The sequence below is a fragment of the Staurois parvus genome, unplaced genomic scaffold (assembly GCF_062004578.1).
Source record: "Staurois parvus isolate SC_StPar_1 unplaced genomic scaffold, SC_StPar_1.0 ptg000097l, whole genome shotgun sequence".
In the NCBI taxonomy this organism is placed as follows: domain Eukaryota; kingdom Metazoa; phylum Chordata; class Amphibia; order Anura; family Ranidae; genus Staurois; species Staurois parvus.
Genome location: NW_028317893.1, coordinates 1,204,043 through 1,224,187, shown reverse-complemented (window position 1 = coordinate 1,224,187; position 20,145 = coordinate 1,204,043). Strand labels below are relative to the sequence as shown.

The 20,145-nt window shown below is 42.1% G+C and overlaps 1 protein-coding gene across 10 annotated transcripts in view; it reads right to left on the bottom strand.

Annotated features, from left to right (window-relative positions):
- PTPRM (protein tyrosine phosphatase receptor type M) overlaps positions 1-20,145 on the bottom strand; it is a 998,088-nt gene that overhangs the window by 727,953 nt on the left and 249,990 nt on the right. For all 10 annotated transcript variants that reach the window (XM_089670974.1, XM_089670978.1, XM_089670975.1 and 7 more), the window contains exon 2: positions 18,242-18,364. In XM_089670974.1, the coding sequence (XP_089527100.1) occupies positions 18,242-18,364 (123 nt within the window). The remainder of the gene's footprint in view (positions 1-18,241; positions 18,365-20,145) is intronic.

Below are 20,145 nucleotides of genomic sequence, written 5' to 3'. Positions count from 1 at the left end.
CAACCTTGGGATGCAATCACATATTCTTGGTCTATAAACCCAGGTGCTGATTTTCCAAGATTATAGAGAAGCAAAGACCTATACACAGCAAAACGATCAAATATGCAAAACTATTTTCTTACACCTTTTCATGCAATAACTGCTGTAATTGCAGTATTGTTTCAGTTTTTTCCAAGTAGGAACATAAGAAGGTATAAAATTGTAGAGGTTAGTTTCTCTGGCAAGTAGCATAATGAGGAATAGTCCCAAGATACTCATTAATTGTATTTAATAATAACATAACTGAATGCTTTTCTTTTTTTTTATCTTTTTTACATGCTCTGTGACTAATGTCTTATTATTTTGTCACATTTAGACTGTTTTGCCTAAAAAAATATGTTACCCCAGCATTTTGTATTCCTGATAATGTGTCTATTGCACCATGTACTTGTGTTAAATGTATCCTGTTCTCTTTGTATTTATTCCTATGTGTGAAATTCCTGGTGTTCTTGCCACTCCTGCCCACATTCCTATTTCAAACTGACAATGCTAGGCATGAGAGCACATTCATCCTATTGTGGTCAGTTTTCTTTTTGTGCTAAAAGAACAGTCTGCCTGTGAGACTTGGTCAGACTGGGTAGATCAGTGACCTGCTGTTTCTCCACCCCCACCTCTCCAGCTCCTTATGTAGCTGAGGACAGAGATTACGTGATCACTTAAAAAAATATATATTTTTTTATATATGTATATATACATTTTGTCTTTCATTTCTATTGTAAACTGAATGGGTTGTTTTACAAGGTGAGGGTTTATATATACTTTAAGTATAAGATATATACTTATAAGATGGTCATACAAGTGTATAAATAATCATATACTAGTCACATACACAGACAGATTTTTCCAGTGTATGATTAGATTTTCTGTCCTGACCAAAAGAGATCTGAACAGATAATAGTCATGAGGGAATTATTTGCTTCTACAAACGTATTCTATTTAGTGACAGATGAAACATCTAATCTGCTTATTTGTGAATAATTTTGTGCTTATGCTTCATCAGGATTTTGTCAAGTTAGCACCCTACGTTTTATTATTATTGTAACAGGTAAGGTACTATGAATGACAGTCCTAAATACGTCACTATTATTTAACCAAAATTAGAAAGTAATATAACCTGACACGTGTTCAAACCACTGACTCTGACTGTCAGTAAGGTGTCCATGACGGTTCCTGTGAGTCAGGAACTAATAAGGCAATTAACCTTCTTGAAAAGAAACATAACATTTATTTGCCCTTTAAGCAGTGTTTTATTTCCCAGTGTGTTTTTTTCAATAATGTAACACGTATTTTATAAATTGTATAAACTTTGGTCATGTCATGCTTAGTTAAAAACAAAATATTTAAAAACACATAAAGTGTGAATGTGCTTATTCAAATCTGGCCAACTCGCTGTTTGAAAAAGTGAAGTCTTTATGATAATTTATTTTTAATGTGTCCTCTTTTAGCCTACGTTCCTAACTGCCATAGAGGTACAGTATATCTACTTTTGTGTTAAAATGTATTAGTTTTGACAGAGTTAAAAGAAGCGATATCTTCATAAAAGCCAGCAAAATTGCAGGGGAAATGTAGACAGACTAGTCAATTCACAAAATACGCCTAGACCATATCAAGTTCTAGACAAATCTGGTTCTCTACTAAATGTGAATTCTGAATGGGAGGATTTGCTTTTATTATCATCACTTGGTACAATTTCATTGCTGTAAAGTGAAAAGCTTCAGCATATCACTAGATGTAGACAAGCTTTGGAACCTATCTCAATATAAATCTGACTCTTATTCCTATGGTCAAAATCTGTATCTGTAAAATCAATATATATTCTTGCAAAAACAGTGATCCAATTACATACATAGGAAATAAGATTTCTTGGGGGCACCCTGTATACTAAATATGTACATAACAACTCCAGGCTGGCATAAACCAAGGAAGTGACACTTGAACTTTTTCACAATTTAGGAAATTGCAAACAGCGGTAGGGCAAGGGAAAGACCGATCCAAATGAGATCCCTTTGCTCCCTATCTCTCTTCCGCCTACAAACCTCTGAGGGAATGTTTCTTCTCCTTGCTGTGCTTTTGCTTTCCCTTTTTTATCTTTTTGCCTTTCTCTCTTCTAATCCCCTACTCCCCCTTTCCCCCCCATTTTTTGCTTCTTTTTTTTCTGTTGGGTCACTCGACTACCGGACTAGCACACCTATTGGAGGATGACATTGGCCTAAGTGCAGATAGTAACTTCAACGCCTGGTCGCAGTAGATCCCTCTGCTGATGACAAAGCATAGACTTCTCTCATCCCGGGACCGAGAGGCTGACAGCCCTTCTAGGTCATCCTATACGCATGCCTATAAGATGTTCCAAACCACCACATGCTAAAATTGAGCCCTCATGTACATGACTATATTGTCCTGGTAGTAACTGTATGTCAAATGGTTTGTTCTTTTTTTTTAATTTTCTTTTGTTAATATTTTGCTGCTAACTTTCACCCAATCTTATATATGTGACGTAAGTGGACCAGATACCAAAATATCATATATGAAGATTTTCAGGAGCTTATATTTTGTTTTGTTGTATTCCTTTTTGTTAATACCCTACTTGAAGGCTGTAACACTATATCTGTATTTGATGTTTATCCTCAGTAAAAAATGTTTTTTGAAAAAAAAAGAAAATTGCAACTTCTGCAGACTGACATTGAAAGGTAATCCTTTTACAATGTTGAATCAGAATGTAAAGTTATGCCTTAGAGTGGAACTAAACTCTTTATGTCTCTTCTTTTCCTTTCTCGCTGCAACTTTATATCTTGTGTACACTGCTTGTGGCATATGTGCATTGCGTTGTACACACTCATCTCACATCTGAAAGATACAGAGAATGCAGCTGGGTTTAGTAATAAATGTAACTCTACCAGAAAGTTAATGACAGATGTATGACACTGCTGCCACAGTTATCGGGTGGTGCCTGGGAGGAGATTGAGGATACCTGCAGAAAGACAGTGATATCCTCCAGAGATTCTGTATAGTTATACAATTAAAGCTTTTTCATCAAATCCATTATACTCCATTTATGCTTTATAAATCAGGTTTATGATCCATTTCCCTATGTTTTCAGGGATGTGAGGTCTCAGCAGACTAATATCACACCTTATGGTCTTGTCCTTTAACCCTTTCACTGCCAGGCCCTGCGCTCCACATTTAAACTCTGGTGGCAAAACCTCCCAAACCATACATATTCTGAAGGCCTTAGACCTGTATAATAAAAAAAAGGTGCTACTGATTTTTTTAGGCCCCGTGATATTTGCGCAAATGTTTGTCAAAACAATAATTTCACTGGAAATACACTAAAATCATTATCTGCGGACACAAACACAGCAAAACTTAAAATATTCCTGCTTAATTCCTACTAAATATAAAAGCTAAAACTGTACTGAGTTAATAAATAACAAATATTTGTACATTTTAAATTGTGCCTTTTTGTGAAATGGTGAAAACTGATGGTGCACAATACTGTAAATAAAAACAATTTACGCAAAAATCTAAGGTTATCATTTTTCACTTATTGCTTTCAGAGTTTATAAAAGACCCCCCAAGTCATACATTTTCTGAAAGTACATGACCTGTAGAAAAAAAAAGTGCTACTGATTTTTTTACGCCACACAATAGTTGTGCAAATGTTTATCAAATCGCTATTTTCACAAAAAATACACTAAAATCATTTCTTAGCAGACACAAACACAACATAACACAATTCCTGCTAAATTCCTACTAAAGCCTCATTCACATGGGGCATACTACAGTGTATGTCCATAGAGGGCCATTTTTACCTGCACAGGGATGCACAGGTGTTCCAGGCAGTCCTATTCATGTCAATTGGGATGCAGCAATTGTGTGGGCACAGCTGCTGCTTTCAATTTGACATCTGTGTTGATGTGGGTGTGGGTGAATGACCCTGAACGCAGGCAGTGTGACCTCACGGGCATGCACCCACATGGATGTCAAATTGGGAGCAGTGACTGTGCCCGTGCAGTTGCTATAGCCCAACTGACATCAATGAGACTGTCTGCACAGGGATGCATGGAACACCTGAACATCCCTGTGTGGGTAAACACAGCCTTGCAGGGGCATACCCTGTAGTATGCCCCATGTGAATAAGGCCTTACTATGTTTTTTTATTTTTATTTTATTTAAATTTGTTTACAATTTTATTGTTAGCATTTTATATTTTTCTTTGGAGGGGGAAGCACTTTCTCTTTTTTGAGACAGAAAAAGGGACTGCATGGTCCTCAGTCCCTTTCTCTGCAGCTTCAATTGCACTGCATATAAATGAATAGAAGTCTCTGCATACAGACCCTGTCAGGGATCCCCTCGATCCCCGCCGCGATGGTCCCGGCGCAGGTGCACTGCACCGCCCTGTGCAGGGACACGGGCACTAGGTCCGGGCCGGCCGCGGCGTTCGAGTTCGCGCATGCGCAGTAGAAGCCGCGGCCACCCGCTGGGCACCAATGGCAGCGCAGGGCGGGATATTTAAATGTCCCTGAGCTGTCATTTCGGTGCCTTCTGGTCTTACCTGTTCCCTGTGTATCTGAACCTGTGCCTTGTAAGTTATTTGACCCGGATTGTTCTTGACCTGCTGATTTCTCCTGCCCAGACCCTTGCTTTGCCTGACCTCTCTTCCTGGATGCCCCTCATTAGATTTGACCTACTGTTGCTGACCTGGTGTGTGACCCGACGATTCTCTGCCCGCTCCCTTGTACCTTACCATCCTCTACGTTACCAACTCGGCCTGTCTGACTTCGCACTTGCTCAGCCATCCATCCATCCATCCCATCGGGGTCACCCAACCTCCTCACGTCTGGCTCTCCCTGGTTGGAGCCCCTGGCGAACACCCCTACCACTGACAGGTGTGCTCAGTAGTGGCGACCTGGTCCCGGGGTACTACAAGTCCATCCCCACCATCAGGGGCTCTGGTGAACAAGTACCCTGGGGCTTAGACTCCGCGCTCTGGGCACGCCTGACCAGTGGAGTGCTAGGGGTGCCGCTCGGCAGTCCCTCACAGTACCAGAAGGCCATGACTGAGCCTCGAAGAGGACCCTACCCAATGGAGGAGGTTTGCAGGCACCTGGCTACCCTGACGCAAGCAGTAAACACTTTGCAGGACAGATATTTGCAGATTGAGAATCGGTTTCAGGCCTGCACCATATCTGTTCCTGTTTCACAGGCCCCAGCTCCTGCACCCCCGGTCGCAGCAGCCCACGAGCCGGCTCCTGGGCCTTCCGCATCACTCCCTATGGCGGAACCCCGAGTACCCTTACCCGAGCTCTTCCACGGGGATCGAACACGCTTCCGGTCATTCCGTGACTCCTGTCTGCTCTATTTTGAACTACAACCACAGACTTTTTTGACAGAATCGGTGAAAGTGAAACTTTTTTAATGCTATGGCCATCTTATACGATGATCCACAACGGGCGGCCTCGGCCGAGGCCACATTATACGCACTCCGACAAGGTCGGCGAGCGGCTGAGGAATACGCCTCTGACTTTAGGCGTTGGATGGGAGACACTCACTGGAACGAGTTTGCGCTTTTGCACCAGTTCCGTATGGGCCTATCTGAGGCTCTGAAAGACGAGCTTGCCCGGGTGGAGGTGCCTGAGACATTAGAGGACTTGATTGCACTCACCATTAAAATTGACCGTAGGCTACGGGAGCGCAGATTGGAGAGGTCTGGTCAGGGTCGCGGAAATACCTGGGGGTCATTCCAAGGAGCCAGTCAAAATACTAGGCCAAACTTCCAGAACCTGCCGTCTGAAGATGCTCCCGAACCCATGCAGCTAGGCCTGGCACGGCCTAAACTACCGCCAGAGGAACGCCAGCGCAGACGCTCCCAGAACCTGTGTCTCTTTTGCGGTGAAGCTGGTCACATGGTACGTTCCTGCCCGCAGAAACTGAGTAAGTTCACCTCATCTTCCTTATCTATTGGCAATATGAATCCGTCCCAATACTTAGTTGTCCCCCTTCAGCTTTCAGAAAGGACCGTGGAGGTGACGGCCATAGTTGATTCGGGGGCATGCAGCTGTTTTGTGGATATCAATTTTGCTCACCGGCAGGGTATCCCTCTCCGTCCAAAGGAGAAGGGGTTTCACATCTTTTTGGCTGATGGTTCCCGGATAAAGTCAGGGGTGGTTAACCAGGAGACCCCTTCCATTGTGACTTCCATTGCCGGTCAGCACCGGGAGCTCCTCCACCTGGACGCTATTGCATCACCCCTTTTCCCAGTCATTCTGGGGCTCCCATGGTTGCGGGCCCATGACCCCAAAATTGACTGGGAGACTGGGGTTGTCTCGTTCCCTTCCCCATACTGTCGGGAACTGTGCCGAACTTTGGGCCCGGAGGTCCCCCAGGTCCACCTGTGCTCTGAAGGGGATGCCAGCCTAAAACAAGTGATTCCTGCAGCCTATCATAAGTTTCTTGATGTGTTCAGTGAACGGGGAGCAGATACTGTACCCCCCCACCGCCCATATGACTGTCCTATTGATCTGTTACCCGGTTCTGAAATTCCCTTCGGGCGAATTCTTCCCCTTTCTGAGCTAGAATTAGGGGCCCTGAAGGATTATATTGAGGACAGCCTCCGGAAGGGATTCATCCGTCCCTCCACTTCCCCAGCAGGTGCAGGGATTTTTTTTGTAGAAAAGAAAGACAAGACTTTGAGGCCATGTATCGACTATCGGGAACTGAATAGGGTCACAATCAAGAACCGTTACCCATTACCACTGGTACCAGAATTATTCCAGAGTTTAAAGGCTGCAGTAGTATTTACCAAGCTGGACTTAAGGGGAGCCTACAACTTGGTTCGCATAAGGGAGGGGGATGAGTGGAAAACGGCCTTCCGCACCCGTTTCGGTCATTTCGATACCTGGTCATGCCTTTCGGTTGTGCAATGCGCCGGCCACCTTCCAGCACTTTGTAAACGACATCTTTAGGGACTTCCTGGACATCTTTGTCATCGTCTACTTAGACGACATCTTGATTTTCTCATCCTCCCTGGGGGAGCACAGGGTACATGTAACAAAGGTGTTGGGGCGGTTGCAGCAGCATGGGTTGTAGGCTCAATCAGAGAAATGTTGCTTTGAACAGGCTAGCGTTACATTTCTGGGTCTGATTATCTCCACCACGGGGGTCTCAATGGACCCTCAGAAGGTCTCTGTGATCCTAGATTGGCCTGAACCCACGGACAGGAAAAGCGTCCAACGTTTTATCGGGTTCGCAAACTTCTACCGGAAGTTCATCAAGAACTTCTCGGGTCTGGTCTCCCCCATCACTCAGTTAACCAAGCTTGGGACGCGATTCAGATGGACGCCAGAGGCACAGGAAGCTTTTGAAGCATTAAAGAAGTTATTTACCTCGGCGCCCATTCTGGGTCATCCTGACGCCTCCCTGCCCTACATCTTAGAAGTAGATGCGTCAGAAAACGCGGTTGGCTCCATTCTTTCCCAGCGAAAGGGTGCCAAGGAATTACTTCACCCAGTAGCATTCTTCTCACAGAAACTTACCCCTGCGGAGAAGAATTATGACATTGGGGATCGAGAACTACTGGCTATCAAGACCGCATTAGAAGAATGGAGGTACCTGCTGGAAGGTGCCTCACACCCCATCCTGATATTCACGGACCACAAGAACCTGGAATATCTGAGGACCGCCAAACGTTTGCGCCCACGACAAGCAAGATGGGCATTGTTTTTCTCGAGGTTCCAGTTTCACATCACATACAGGCCGGGATCAAAAAACACGAAGCCGGACGCGTTGTCACGCATGTACGAGGACGCCAAGGAGATCCCAGTACCTGACACTATTCTGCCTGCAGGAAACTTCTTGGCTCTCCAGACGAACCTTCGATCCGAGATAATGAGAGCGTCCACAGCCATGTCTACCTCCGATGGGGCGCCCCTCCTGAACAAGGGGGAACTCCTATGGAGGGAGGACCGGATTGTGGTGCCGGAGGAAGCCCGAACCCTAGTCTTGGGACATTGCCATGACCACCCGATGGCAGGACATTTTGGCCCGGTCAAGACCTTGGAACTTCTCCGACGTTCCTTCTGGTGGCCGGACATGGCCAAGGATTTTAAGAGTTACGTGGGCTCCTGTGTCATCTGCCAGCGGAACAAGCCTACAAGAAATAAGGCGTGGGGCCTGCTACGTCCATTGCCCATCCCTGAACGGCCCTGGCAGAAGATCTCTATGGACTTCATAGTCGAGCTTCCACCTTCACTGGATCACACAGCAATTCTCGTGGTCGTGGACCGTTTATCCAAGATGGCCCATTTCATTCCTTTACGGAAGACTCCATCAGCAGCCGAGACGGCGCAAGCTTTTATTCAAGAGGTTGTTAGACTGCATGGGGTCCCCGAAGACATCGTCTCGGACCGAGGGGTGCAGTTTACCTCAAGATTTTGGAGGGCATTGTGCAAGGCCCTGGATATCAAACTTTCCCTGTCCTCGGCATTTCACCCTCAGACCAATGGTCAGACCGAAAGGACCAATCAGACCCTAGAGCAATACTTGCGATGCTACACATCATTCTCTCAGGACGACTGGGTGCCACTTCTCCCTTTGGCGGAATTTGCGTACAACAACGCTTGCCATTCAGCAACAGGGCAGTCCCCGTTCTTCTCCAATTATCTTCCTCCCGGATTTAGTCCCGGAATGCCCAATTCCAGCAACACAGGATGCACTAACCTTTTTCGCTTCAAACAATAAAAAACTAAAGGAAGCCACCAGTCAGGCCCAAGAAGATTACAAGAGGGCTTTTAATAGGAAGCGAAGAGGGGATCTGGTGTTGCGGCCCGGAGAGAAGGTTTGGCTGGCTACTTCTAACTTGAAGATGCTCTGCCCATCAAAAAAGTTGGGACCTAAATTTATAGGCCTTTTTTGCATTAAGCGGATGGTCAATGAAGTGGCCTATGAACTTGTTCTCCCTGAGACACTCAAGATCCACCCTGTTTTCCACGTGTCCCTGCTGAAGCCGGTAGTCCCTGATGCCTTCCCGGAACGGGAATCCAGGCCCCCGGAGGCCATAACAGTCGAAGAGGAAGAAGAATTTGAGGTGGAGACTATCCTGAAGTGCCGACGAAGGGGGGGCCAGACCCAATTTCTCATCAAGTGGAAGGGCTACGGCCCTGAGGACAATTCGTGGGAACCAGCCCATAATGTCCATGCACCCAGACTTGTCCGGAGGATTCTTTGTGATCACCCGTGGTGGATAGATCGGGTGGGCATCCGGAGGTTGCCTGTAGGGGGGGGCAATGTCAGGGATCCCCTCGATCCCCGCCTCGATGGTCCCGGCGCAGGAACACTGCACCGCCCTGTGCAGGGACACGGGCACTAGGTCCGGGCCGGCCGCGGCGTTCGAGTTCGCGCATGCGCAGTAGAAGCCGCGGCCGCCCGCTGGGCACCAATGGCAGCGCAGGGCGGGATATTTAAATGTCCCTGAGCTGTCATTTCGGTGCCTTCTGGTCTTACCTGTTCCCTGTGTATCTGAACCTGTGCCTTGTAAGTTATTTGACCCGAATTGTTCTTGACCTGCTGATTTCTCCTGCCCAGACCCTTGCTTTGCCTGACCTCTCTTCCTGGATGCCCCTCATTAGATTTGACCTACTGTTGCTGACCTGGTGTGTGACCCGACGATTCTCTGCCCGCTCCCTTGTACCTTACCGTCCTCTACGTTACCAACTCGGCCTGTCTGACTTCGCACTTGCTCAGCCATCCATCCATCCCATTGGGGTCACCCGACCTCCTCACGTCTGGCTCTCTCTGGTTGGAGCCCCTGGCGAACACCCCTACCACTCACAGGTGTGCTCAGTAGTGGCGACCTGGTCCCGGGGTACTACAAGTCCATCCCCACCATCAGGGGCTCTGGTGAACAAGTACCCTGGGGCTTAGACTCCACGCTCTGGGCACGCCTGACCAGTGGAGTGCTAGGGGTGCTGCTCGGCGGTCCCTCACAGACCCTATCTATTCATAAACTGTAGCACAGTAAATGCTGTTTACTATGCTCCAAGGATTAATGAACATAGGACCTATCTGTGCCAATCACTCACTATATTCCTTCAAGAAAGGAAGAGGACTGGTAAACATGTGTTTACGGGATGGTTGCACTGTGAGGAGGGTTGCCAGGGGGATCAGTGAGGGGGGGGACTACAGGGGGATGAGGGGGATGCAAGCATATTTGTCTATTCTCTCTGGCTCCTCTGCAGCTCTTAAGGCTGGGTAAGGACAGTCAGAAAAGGGAAGGTAGTTACAGAAAAGCCAAATTAATGTTGCTGTGAGTGGGTGGGTGGGATCGGTTCCTGGGGAAGAGGGGGTTGTAAGAAGAATGGTGCTGCAGTTTCGGATCAGCGGAAGGTAGAAACAGGAGTTGTGACCATGAGCTTAAAGCAGAAGGAGGAAAGTCAGGTCCTAATAGTGTACGGACCGGGTCAGCTATAACCAGTGCTGTAGGTCAGTACGGACCTGGCAGCGAAACAGTTAATGAACCATTTTTGGAAAAAAATGAACAACTTAATTTTTATGGTCTTAGGACTTCATAAAGTCTTTAACCCTGCAACCTTTCTTCTCAGGGTGTCAGAAGGTGTGCCTCTCTCTAAATATGATAAGATATTTGTTACATATTCTATACTTTTACTCTAAAAAACTGATCCTGCTCACTTGGAAAGGCCCTCACCGTTCTACCATGGCATAGAGGACCTGTCTAAAAAACTCTGTGCTCCCCGTTATCACCTCACATACAGTACTTACTGAAACACAAGCTGATAACATTCAGACTAACTTTGGACCCCTGGATTAAATTGGTCTGCAGGCTCTCTAATTAATTGAGAAACATTGGTATCCTATTATGCCTTGTATGGTACAGAATGATATAGGGAAAGAACTTTGCTCTTTGCTTGTTTATTATGTATGTCTTTGTATATTGTGTTATACTTCTAAAGCATTAATTTTAAAAAAATCTAAAGAAAAAAAAAGATTAAGACAGAATACGCTAGACCCAGGAGAAAAGTTAGAAAAGATGGCAGCAGTTGGGGATGCAGCAGTGTAGGGATCTGAAGCTGTCAGCCATGGAGTGAGGCAAACTCAAAGGTAGGTCTGACATAATGTGGCAAGAGTGACCCTCAACCATGCTACAGTGTTTTAAATCAATTCCACCCCTTATTCAAAAATCCCTCACCTTCTGATAACTCTCACAAGTAAGGAAAAGCTAGACTACCCCATTCCAGGGGGCAGTTGTGCTTGAGCCCCCTTGAATTTCAGAAGGTTACCTACAAGAGGTCCACTATTAGATAATAGTAGACAACTACTTTACCTTGTATCATGAAAAAAAAATACACATAATGAAAAAACTGTAAATGAAGATTAAAGTTCCCAAACCTTAAATCCTACAAAGTCTTACTTTCTAGTTTTATGTCACGGGGATGAGGTTGATGTTGATCTAATTTTTCCCATATAATGTAAATAAACATGGATCAATAGAGAAACTTTCTGAGTATTTTATTGGTGAAGGCATCATGGAATGATATAGCTCATACAGTCAGATGCATTAGCAAAGGCATTGATTTGCGCACAAGGTTTGTGTGATGGACTGAAATAATTATCAGTATCTATGTACAGAGATGAAATATTGACTGCTACAAAATAAAGCCAAATGTCACACAGCACTGTTACAGACACTGGGGCGTCAGATACCGGCTCCAGGACTAGAAGGAACTGTTTGCAAGATGATATATTGACATGGTGCAACACCGTGGCTTCATGCTATGCAAAGAACGATATAACACAGCATGCTGGCCTGCATCTAGATTAACTGATTTTGCCTTTCTGTGACAAGCAGTTTGTAATCACCGCTACTCATTTAGATGTAATGCATGAATAAATATCTTTGAAAAGAAAATGTATACATGAAATGATTTTCATCTCTGCGTAACTTCCGTAACAAGTATGCAATATAAACTTTATATTATACTTTATAGATGTAAACTTTCTATATACTACAAATGATAGCCTTTCCAATCTTAGAAATTATTTGAAATTTGAAAGCCATAGTTTTCCTGGGCAGTTGTTTTTAAGTTGCACCTGTAGTATAACCTTTTATAATGTGGTTCCTTGTTCCCCAGGGCAATCTATTATGCAAATAGTGACCACATTTTTCAATGTCACCTTTTGTCCTTTTTCTCACCCCCTGTAACTTCCTCCCAGTGGCCACCAAATAATGGATGATCCAAATCAGGCATATAAGCACTATATTATTTCTGGGGTGGCCTCTTACAATTTAGCACAGAGAATCCCAGCACAGGACCTACCAGTGTCAACATGGACAAAGGGTCTTTCTCTCTTTCCCCAGCATCTGTAGCTAAAATTACATAATACCAAAGACCTGCTACCACAGCATAATATACCAAGAAATGCATGAGCAGTGGTTAATTAAAAAAAAAGAATGCCAAAATGATCTGTAGGCCCAGATATACAGGCTGCTGTGGTTATAAGCAAATCTTAACTTTGATAAAATTCAAACATAACGTGGTCTGGTTCAATTCCCACTTCTCTACTGGTCAAAAATGCAGACTGGTACACTAAAGCCTTGTACACACGGGCCGAAAATGGGCCAATATAGGTTGGTTCAGCAGGAACCTGACGACTTTGGGCCCATGTGTACAGCTGTCTGTGGAACGGGCATGCTGGAAAATCAGCATCTGACCAGCATCATTGTGTTCTGGTGGAGGGCAGTCCCCTGTAAGAAGACAAAGGCACACAAAGGCACAGCAGGGGAGAACGTTGCACTAACATCTCATGTGTTAGTAGGACAATCTTTTTTTTTTTTCAATGTACCAGGCTTAAGAGACCAATGTAAAATTAACCACACAAACACATATAAACAATGAACGTGTATCATAAAGACATGCATAGTGATAGCTTTGTAGTTGGAGCTAACTACAGCTGTGTGTGCATTTCACCAAGATCTGGTATGACCTGAATGCTTAAAAATATAAGAAATTTCAGCTCATGCTCCAAAGCTGATGTGGGTTTTTTCACAATACCAAAGTACATATGGCGGAATATGGAAGAATGGACTGATTGATCTGAACTCTAAACCAAAATGGTGACACCTGCAAAGTGCTTGTGTGTCTTTTTAAAATATTCTACTTTACCTTTCTTATCTGCTATACGTGCTAATCCTTGCCATACAAATTGAGTTCAGATCTTATTCCTCTTCTTCATATAATGCTTTTCTCATTTGGGAGGCTCTGTGATAACTAAGCTAGACTGATTAAGTGACATGTATTTAAGTGACAGTTTCCTGTGCCAAAGGGGGTGCAATGACATTTATTTTGCATAGCTATCATCATTTGACATACATTACTCATATCTCTAATAAAATATATTTTCTGACCACAAAAAAGTATACTTTTTATTTGACTTTTTATATTTATTCGTAGTGGATGTACAGATGTTCAAATGTTCCATTTTCAAAACGCAGAATTATATGTATATGTCTATGTGTTAGTCTGTGTCATTTTTTTATCCACTGTAGCAATTACCAGGTGTACATGTTCATGAGAATACTTTATATCAATTACTTCATAGCTTTCTGCAGCTTTATACAGTATATTTTCAATATTGAAGATCAAAGTTCTAACTTTATGGTCTGATGTATTTTAACGTGACCAATGATCCAGCAATGAGGGTTTGAATATATACAGTGGGGATCGAAAGTTTGGGCACCCCAGCTAAAAATTTGTATTACTGTGCATAAAGAAGCCAAGGAAAGATGGAAAAATCTCCAAAAGGCATCAAATTACAGATTAGACATTCTTATAATATGTCAACAAAAGTTAGATTTTATTTCCATCATTTACACTTTCAAAATAACAGAAAACAAAAAAATGGTGTCTGCAAAAGTTTGGGCACCCTGCAGAGTTAATATCTTGTACTGCCCCCTTTGGCAAGTATCACAGCTTGTAAATGCTTCTTGTAGCCAGCCAAGAGTCTTTCAATTCTTGTTTGAGGTATCTTTGCCCATTCTTCCTTACAAAAGTCTTCCAGTTCTTTGAGAATTCTGGGCTGTCTGTCATGCACTGCTCTTTTAAGGTCTATCCATAGATTTTCAATTATGTTGAGGTCAGGAGATTGTGAAGGCCATGGCAAAACCTTCAGTTTACGCCTCTTGATGTAATCCCCCGTGGATTTTGAGGTGTGTTTAGGATCATTATCCATTTGTAGAAGCCATCCTCTCTTTAACTTCAGCTTTTTCACAGATGGCATCAAGTTACCATCCAAAATTTGCTGAAATTTTATTGAATCCATTTTTCCTTCTACTAGTGAGATGTTTCCTGTGCCACTGGCTGCAACACAACCCCAAAGCACGATTGATCCAACCCCATGCTTAACAGTTGGACAGAGGTTCTTTTCATTAAATTCTGTGCCCCTTCTTCTCCAAACGTACCTTTGCTCATTCCGGCCAAAAATTGCAATTTTAACCTCATCGGTCCACAGAACTTGTTTCCAAAATGCATCAGGCTTGTCTATATGTTCATTTGCAAAGTTCAAACGATGATTTTTGTGGTGAGGACGTAGAAGAGGTTTTCTTTTGATGACTCTTCCATGAAGACCATATTTGTACAAGTATCTCTTTATAGTGGAATAGTGTACCACAACTCCAGTGTCTTCCAGATCTTTCTGGAGGGATCGTGCAGTCAAACGTGGGTTTTGAATTGTTTTTCTCACAATCCTGCGAGCTGTTCTGTCTTATATTTTTCTTGGTCTTCCAGATCTTGCTTTAACTTCCACTGTTCCTGATGACTGCCATTTCTTATTTACATTCCAAACAGAGGATATTGACATCTGAAAATGCTTTGCTATCTTCTTATAGCCTTCTCCAGCTTTGTGAGCGTCAACTATTTTCAGTTTCAGTTTTCTAGACAACTGCTTAGAAGAACCCATGGTGCTGATTGTTGGGGCAAGGTCAGATGAGTCTGGGCATTTAAACCCTTTGAGATTGACATCATCTGGTCTTCCCAGATGATGATTGAGAACAATCCATGACACTGGCAGGTCTCAGCTTGGCAAAGGGGGCAGTGTATGCTATAAATTCTGCAGGGTGCCCAAACTTTTGCAGACGCCATTTTTTTGTTTTCTGTTATTTTGAAAGTGTAAATGATGGAAATAAAATCTAACTTTTGTTGACATATTATAAGAATGTCTTATCTGTAATTTGATGCATTTTGGAGACTTTTCCATCTTTCCTTGGCTTCTTTATGCACATTAATACAAATTCTTAGCTGGGGTGCCCAAACGTTCGATCCCCACTGTAGGACCATTTTCTGTAATGGTAAAGCTCATTGGTACATCTAAACTCTTATTTTTACACAAGCACACCAACGTCTACTACCCTTCCCATTTGTAACATGTTATCAGTGATATGCCACTAAAACTGGTAAGCCAAAGATGGTCCTAGTTGTGATAACAAACATGTGCAAGAATCTGAATATAGCTAATGCTAAGGAAAAAAAATAATTTTGGGATTATTAATAATCCAAAGGAGTTCTTTAAGTAATACATAACCCAATAAACCATGATAAATTGAAGGAAACCAAAGGGACCCTATAGTATCTACATGAAATGATTTCAAGTGTCAAGTGTCCTTCTGTCATAGAAAAGCAATAGTAGAAGAACGAGTGTAAAAAACCTATACAGTCAGGTCCATAAATATTGGGACATCGACACAATTCTAACATTTTTGGCTCTATACACCACCACAATGGATTTGAAATGAAACGAACAAGATGTGCTTTAACTGCAGACTGTCAGCTTTAATTTGAGGGTATTTACATCCAAATCAGGTGAACGGTGTAGGAATTACAACAGTTTGCATATGTGCCTCCCACTTATTAAGGGACCAAAAGTAATGGGACAATTGGCTTCTCAGCTGTTCCATGGCCAGGTGTGTTATTCCCTCATTATCCCAATTACAATGGGCAGATAAAAGGTCCAGAGTTAATTTCAAGTGTGCTATTTGCATTTGGAATCTGTTGCTGTCAACTCTCAAGATGAGATCCAAAGAGCTGTCACTATCAGTGAAGCAAGCTATCATTAGGCTGAAAAAACAAAACAAACCCATCAGAGAGGTAGCAAAAACATTAGGCATGGCCAAAACAACTGTTTGGAACATTCTTAAAAAGAAGGAACGCACCGGTGAGCTCAGCAACACCAAAAGACCCGAAAGACCACGGAAAACAACTGTGGTGGATGACTGAAGAATTCTTTCCCTGGTGAAGAAAAACACCCTTCACAACAGTTGGCCAGATCAAGAACACTCTCCAGGAGGTAGGTGTATGTGTGTCAAAGTCAACAATCAAGAGAACACTTCACCAGAGTGAATACAGAGGGTTCACCACAAGATGTAAACCATTGGTGAGCCTCAAAAACAGGAAGGCCATATTAGAGTTTGCCAAACGACATCTAAAAAAGCCTTCACAGTTCTGGAACAAAATCCTATGGACAGATGAGACCAATATCAACTTGTACCAGAGTGATGGGAAGAGAAGAGTATGGAGAAGGAAAGGAACTGCTCATGATCCTAAGCATACCACCTCATCAGTGAAGCATGGTGGTGGTAGTGTCATGGCGTGGGCATGTATGGCTGCCAATGGAACTGGTTCTCTTGAATTTATTGATGATGTGACTGCTGACAAAAGCAGCAGGATGAATTCTGAAGTGTTTCGGGCAATATTATCTGCTCATATTCAGCCAAATGCTTCACAACTCATTGGACGCTGCTTCACAGTGCAGATGGAGAATGACCCAAAGCATACTGCAAAAGCAACCAAAGAGTTTTTTAAGGGAAAGAAGTGGAATGTTATGCAATGGCTAAGTCAATCACCTGACCTGAATCCGATTGAGCATGCATTTCACTTGCTGAAGACAAAACTGAAGGGAAAATGCCCCAAGAACAAGCAGGAACTGAAGACAGTTGCAGGAGAGGCCTGGCAGAGCATCACCAGGGATGAAACCCAGCATCTGGTGATGTCTATGCGTTACAGACTTCAGGCTGTAATTGACTGCAAAGGATTTGCAACCAAGTATTAAAAAGTGAAAGTTTGATTTATGATTAATATTCTGTCCCATTACTTTTGGTCCCTTAATAAGTGGGAGGCACATATGCAAACTGTTGCAATTCCTACACCGTTCACCTGATTTTTATGTAAATACACTCAAATTAAAGCTGACAGTCTGCAGTTAAAGCACATCTTGTTCATTTCATTTCAAATCCATTGTGGTGGTGTATAGAGCCAAAAATGTTAGAATTGTGTCGATGTCCCAATATTTATGGACCTGACTGTAGGTACCCAATTACCCTCCAACTTTTAGAAACTACACATCTCAGAGGATCAAAGGATATGTTGGGACTTTTTCCATAGCTTAGCATGGTTTATACTATCCTTTATGATAATGATTTTGGAATTATGAGGAACTAAAATTATGAACAATATTTCTTCTAATATAAAAAAATTGGGAATGAAAATTTAAAGTTAGCTATATAAATAAAACAGTAAATATAGAAAAAAATCAAGCTATCCAAGGAGCAATTGTACCTTTGCATTGTGTTCCCTGAATGGAAGTGTTGACAGTGTCCCCATCACTGTTCCCATAACTAACACTGAGCTGTGTCCCGAAGCTAAACAGAAGTGGCCTTTTTATATTAAATAATGGCCAGCCTGAGGCATATTGGCATACTAGGGATGAGCAACCATAAAAGCTTTAATTTCTTCAAAATCTGGCCAAAAATCAAAATTTTGGCATTTTAGTAAAATGCATAGAAGTCATTGGGAAAGGCCAAATTGAAGCAATTGTTTAGGGTGCAATGGGCTATAAATGGCTCCTAAGGATTACAGCAGCTCATTCTTGCTACCCTAATCTTGTTGTTTGCCAAAACATTTTTAACGCAACAGTACACAAATAATGATCAAATTCACAACACACACACACAAAGAACACTAAATGAAATTAAACAAACTACCACAAATTAATCCCATTCTCAAAAAGAAAAAAAAAACATAACGCCCTCTAAAAAGAAGGGAGAAATGTTGACCATCATAGGATGTTAGGTCTAATGCCAACCCTGCCTACACCAATTAAATATTTCATGGTTTAATTCAAACATTTCAGTTTGACAAACCTGATGGCATCCAAGAATCTGTGTGTGACTTTCTCAAAGTGTTCACTTGTTCCCAGTTTAGATCATTGCGTTCCCATTGGCTATATCCACAGGACTGGTATGGCTCATCAAAGGAACAGCTGCCTAAAGTAAGAATAAAGAGAAAAGAGTCACATTTTATTAAAGCAGACCTTCACTCAAAAATTAAAGTATAACCAAAAGCTCTCTGCGCATGTGCATAATATGGCACCACATCACTGGGAGCTGGTTGCAGGAATCATAAACAGACAGTGGTAAGAGACAGCACATGTGGGGGACAGGACTTTTCCTATGTTTTAAACGACAGTGATCGATTCATGAACAGTGAAAGTTTGGTGAAAGTCCAATTTACTGTTTTATACATATGCTCCATAACATTGTAATTTATTCAGTCTTACATTTCAAACTTACAGGTGTCTATAAAAAGAATACTGAACAAATGCTGCCTCTCCTAGAAGTTTTAAGCAAACAATTACAGCCATAGGGGTTAATAATAAAGAAGTGTAAAATAAATTGCTTTTTGACTGGTTGAATGTTCTTATTAATCTGCTGCTTAATAATACTTGTTTATAAAGGACCAAACCTGCATGTTGTAAAAGAGAAGATGATTATGAAAACAGCTAAAAAGCAAGAGTTTGAATAAACAGGCTTCTGTTCACATCAAAACTACTTGTCTCTCCATTTTCATACAAGTTAATAGGAATGATAAAGCAGCTTGATGCAGCTTAGAAAGATGTCAAATACAATTTAGAAGGATGTCAAATGCGGGGGAAAAGCACCTGTGAAGAAACTCAGATAAACATCTTGAACTGATCTCAAAGGGAAACTAAATGAATGCTGCATTTGCCCATATACAAATATTAGATCTATTCTTTTCAATGGATTTCCATAGGTTGAGGTGCCCCGTATTGTTGAACAGGTGGTGCAACTTGTACATCACATAATCTCAAAATATTAAGTATTAGTGTTCTTGAAATAATATGACATGGGGGCCCAATCTTGAAATCTTAGTTCTGGCCTAAGTAAAGACCTAAAATTAAACTCTAGCTATTTTTTGTTGAGCATTACCTTACTGTAACCATTTTTCTGTCATGAGACCAAAAAGATATGAGGAGACCCCTTTCCAACAAGAACGGAACCTGCAATAAGGACTGGACAGATGCTTCAACCCTTTCCCTCGCAAAACAAAAAAAAAAGTTGCTGAAATTCAACTTAGACTTCGATGTACTGTACTATTTAAAAACAATAGGAAGACAATTAGAACAACTAAACATCTTCACTTTCTTAAATTGTATTTCATTTGTAGCTAATTATATATAGTACTGTATATTAAAACTTGACATTTAGAGAGTGTTATTTTATGTTTAATGAGAAATATTTAAAAAAAAATTATTTTGAATGAATATTTAATATGTGTTGTAAGTAGCACACCAAATGTATAAACCTCAAGGTCAGAATATAAAATCTGGTAGACACATCTTTTTAATCTGATTAATTGGATTTATGCCTTTTGGTTTACAGCAAAACTTGCCCTCTTTTCTAATTATAATAATGTGATTTACGCAGTTCTCAACAAGTATGAGATACAATAATTACAATAATTAAACTTTAAAAACTATTACAAAATAACTATTGACTTTGTTCTATTTAGCTGAAGTACTATAGTTATGGCATATCCCCACTATGAAATCTCTACTGAAAAGAAAATTGCAGCTGCTTTCAGTTGCAACCAAGTAGTTTTTATCAGACAGTTTAAAATGTAAAACGTAACAGTAAATTAGTAACTGTTGTTTGTTTTGTAGTTGTTGTTATGATATTATACTTTGCTCCTGGATTAAACAAGGGCAACAATTTAATGTCAAATTCTTTTCTAAGGCATGACATGA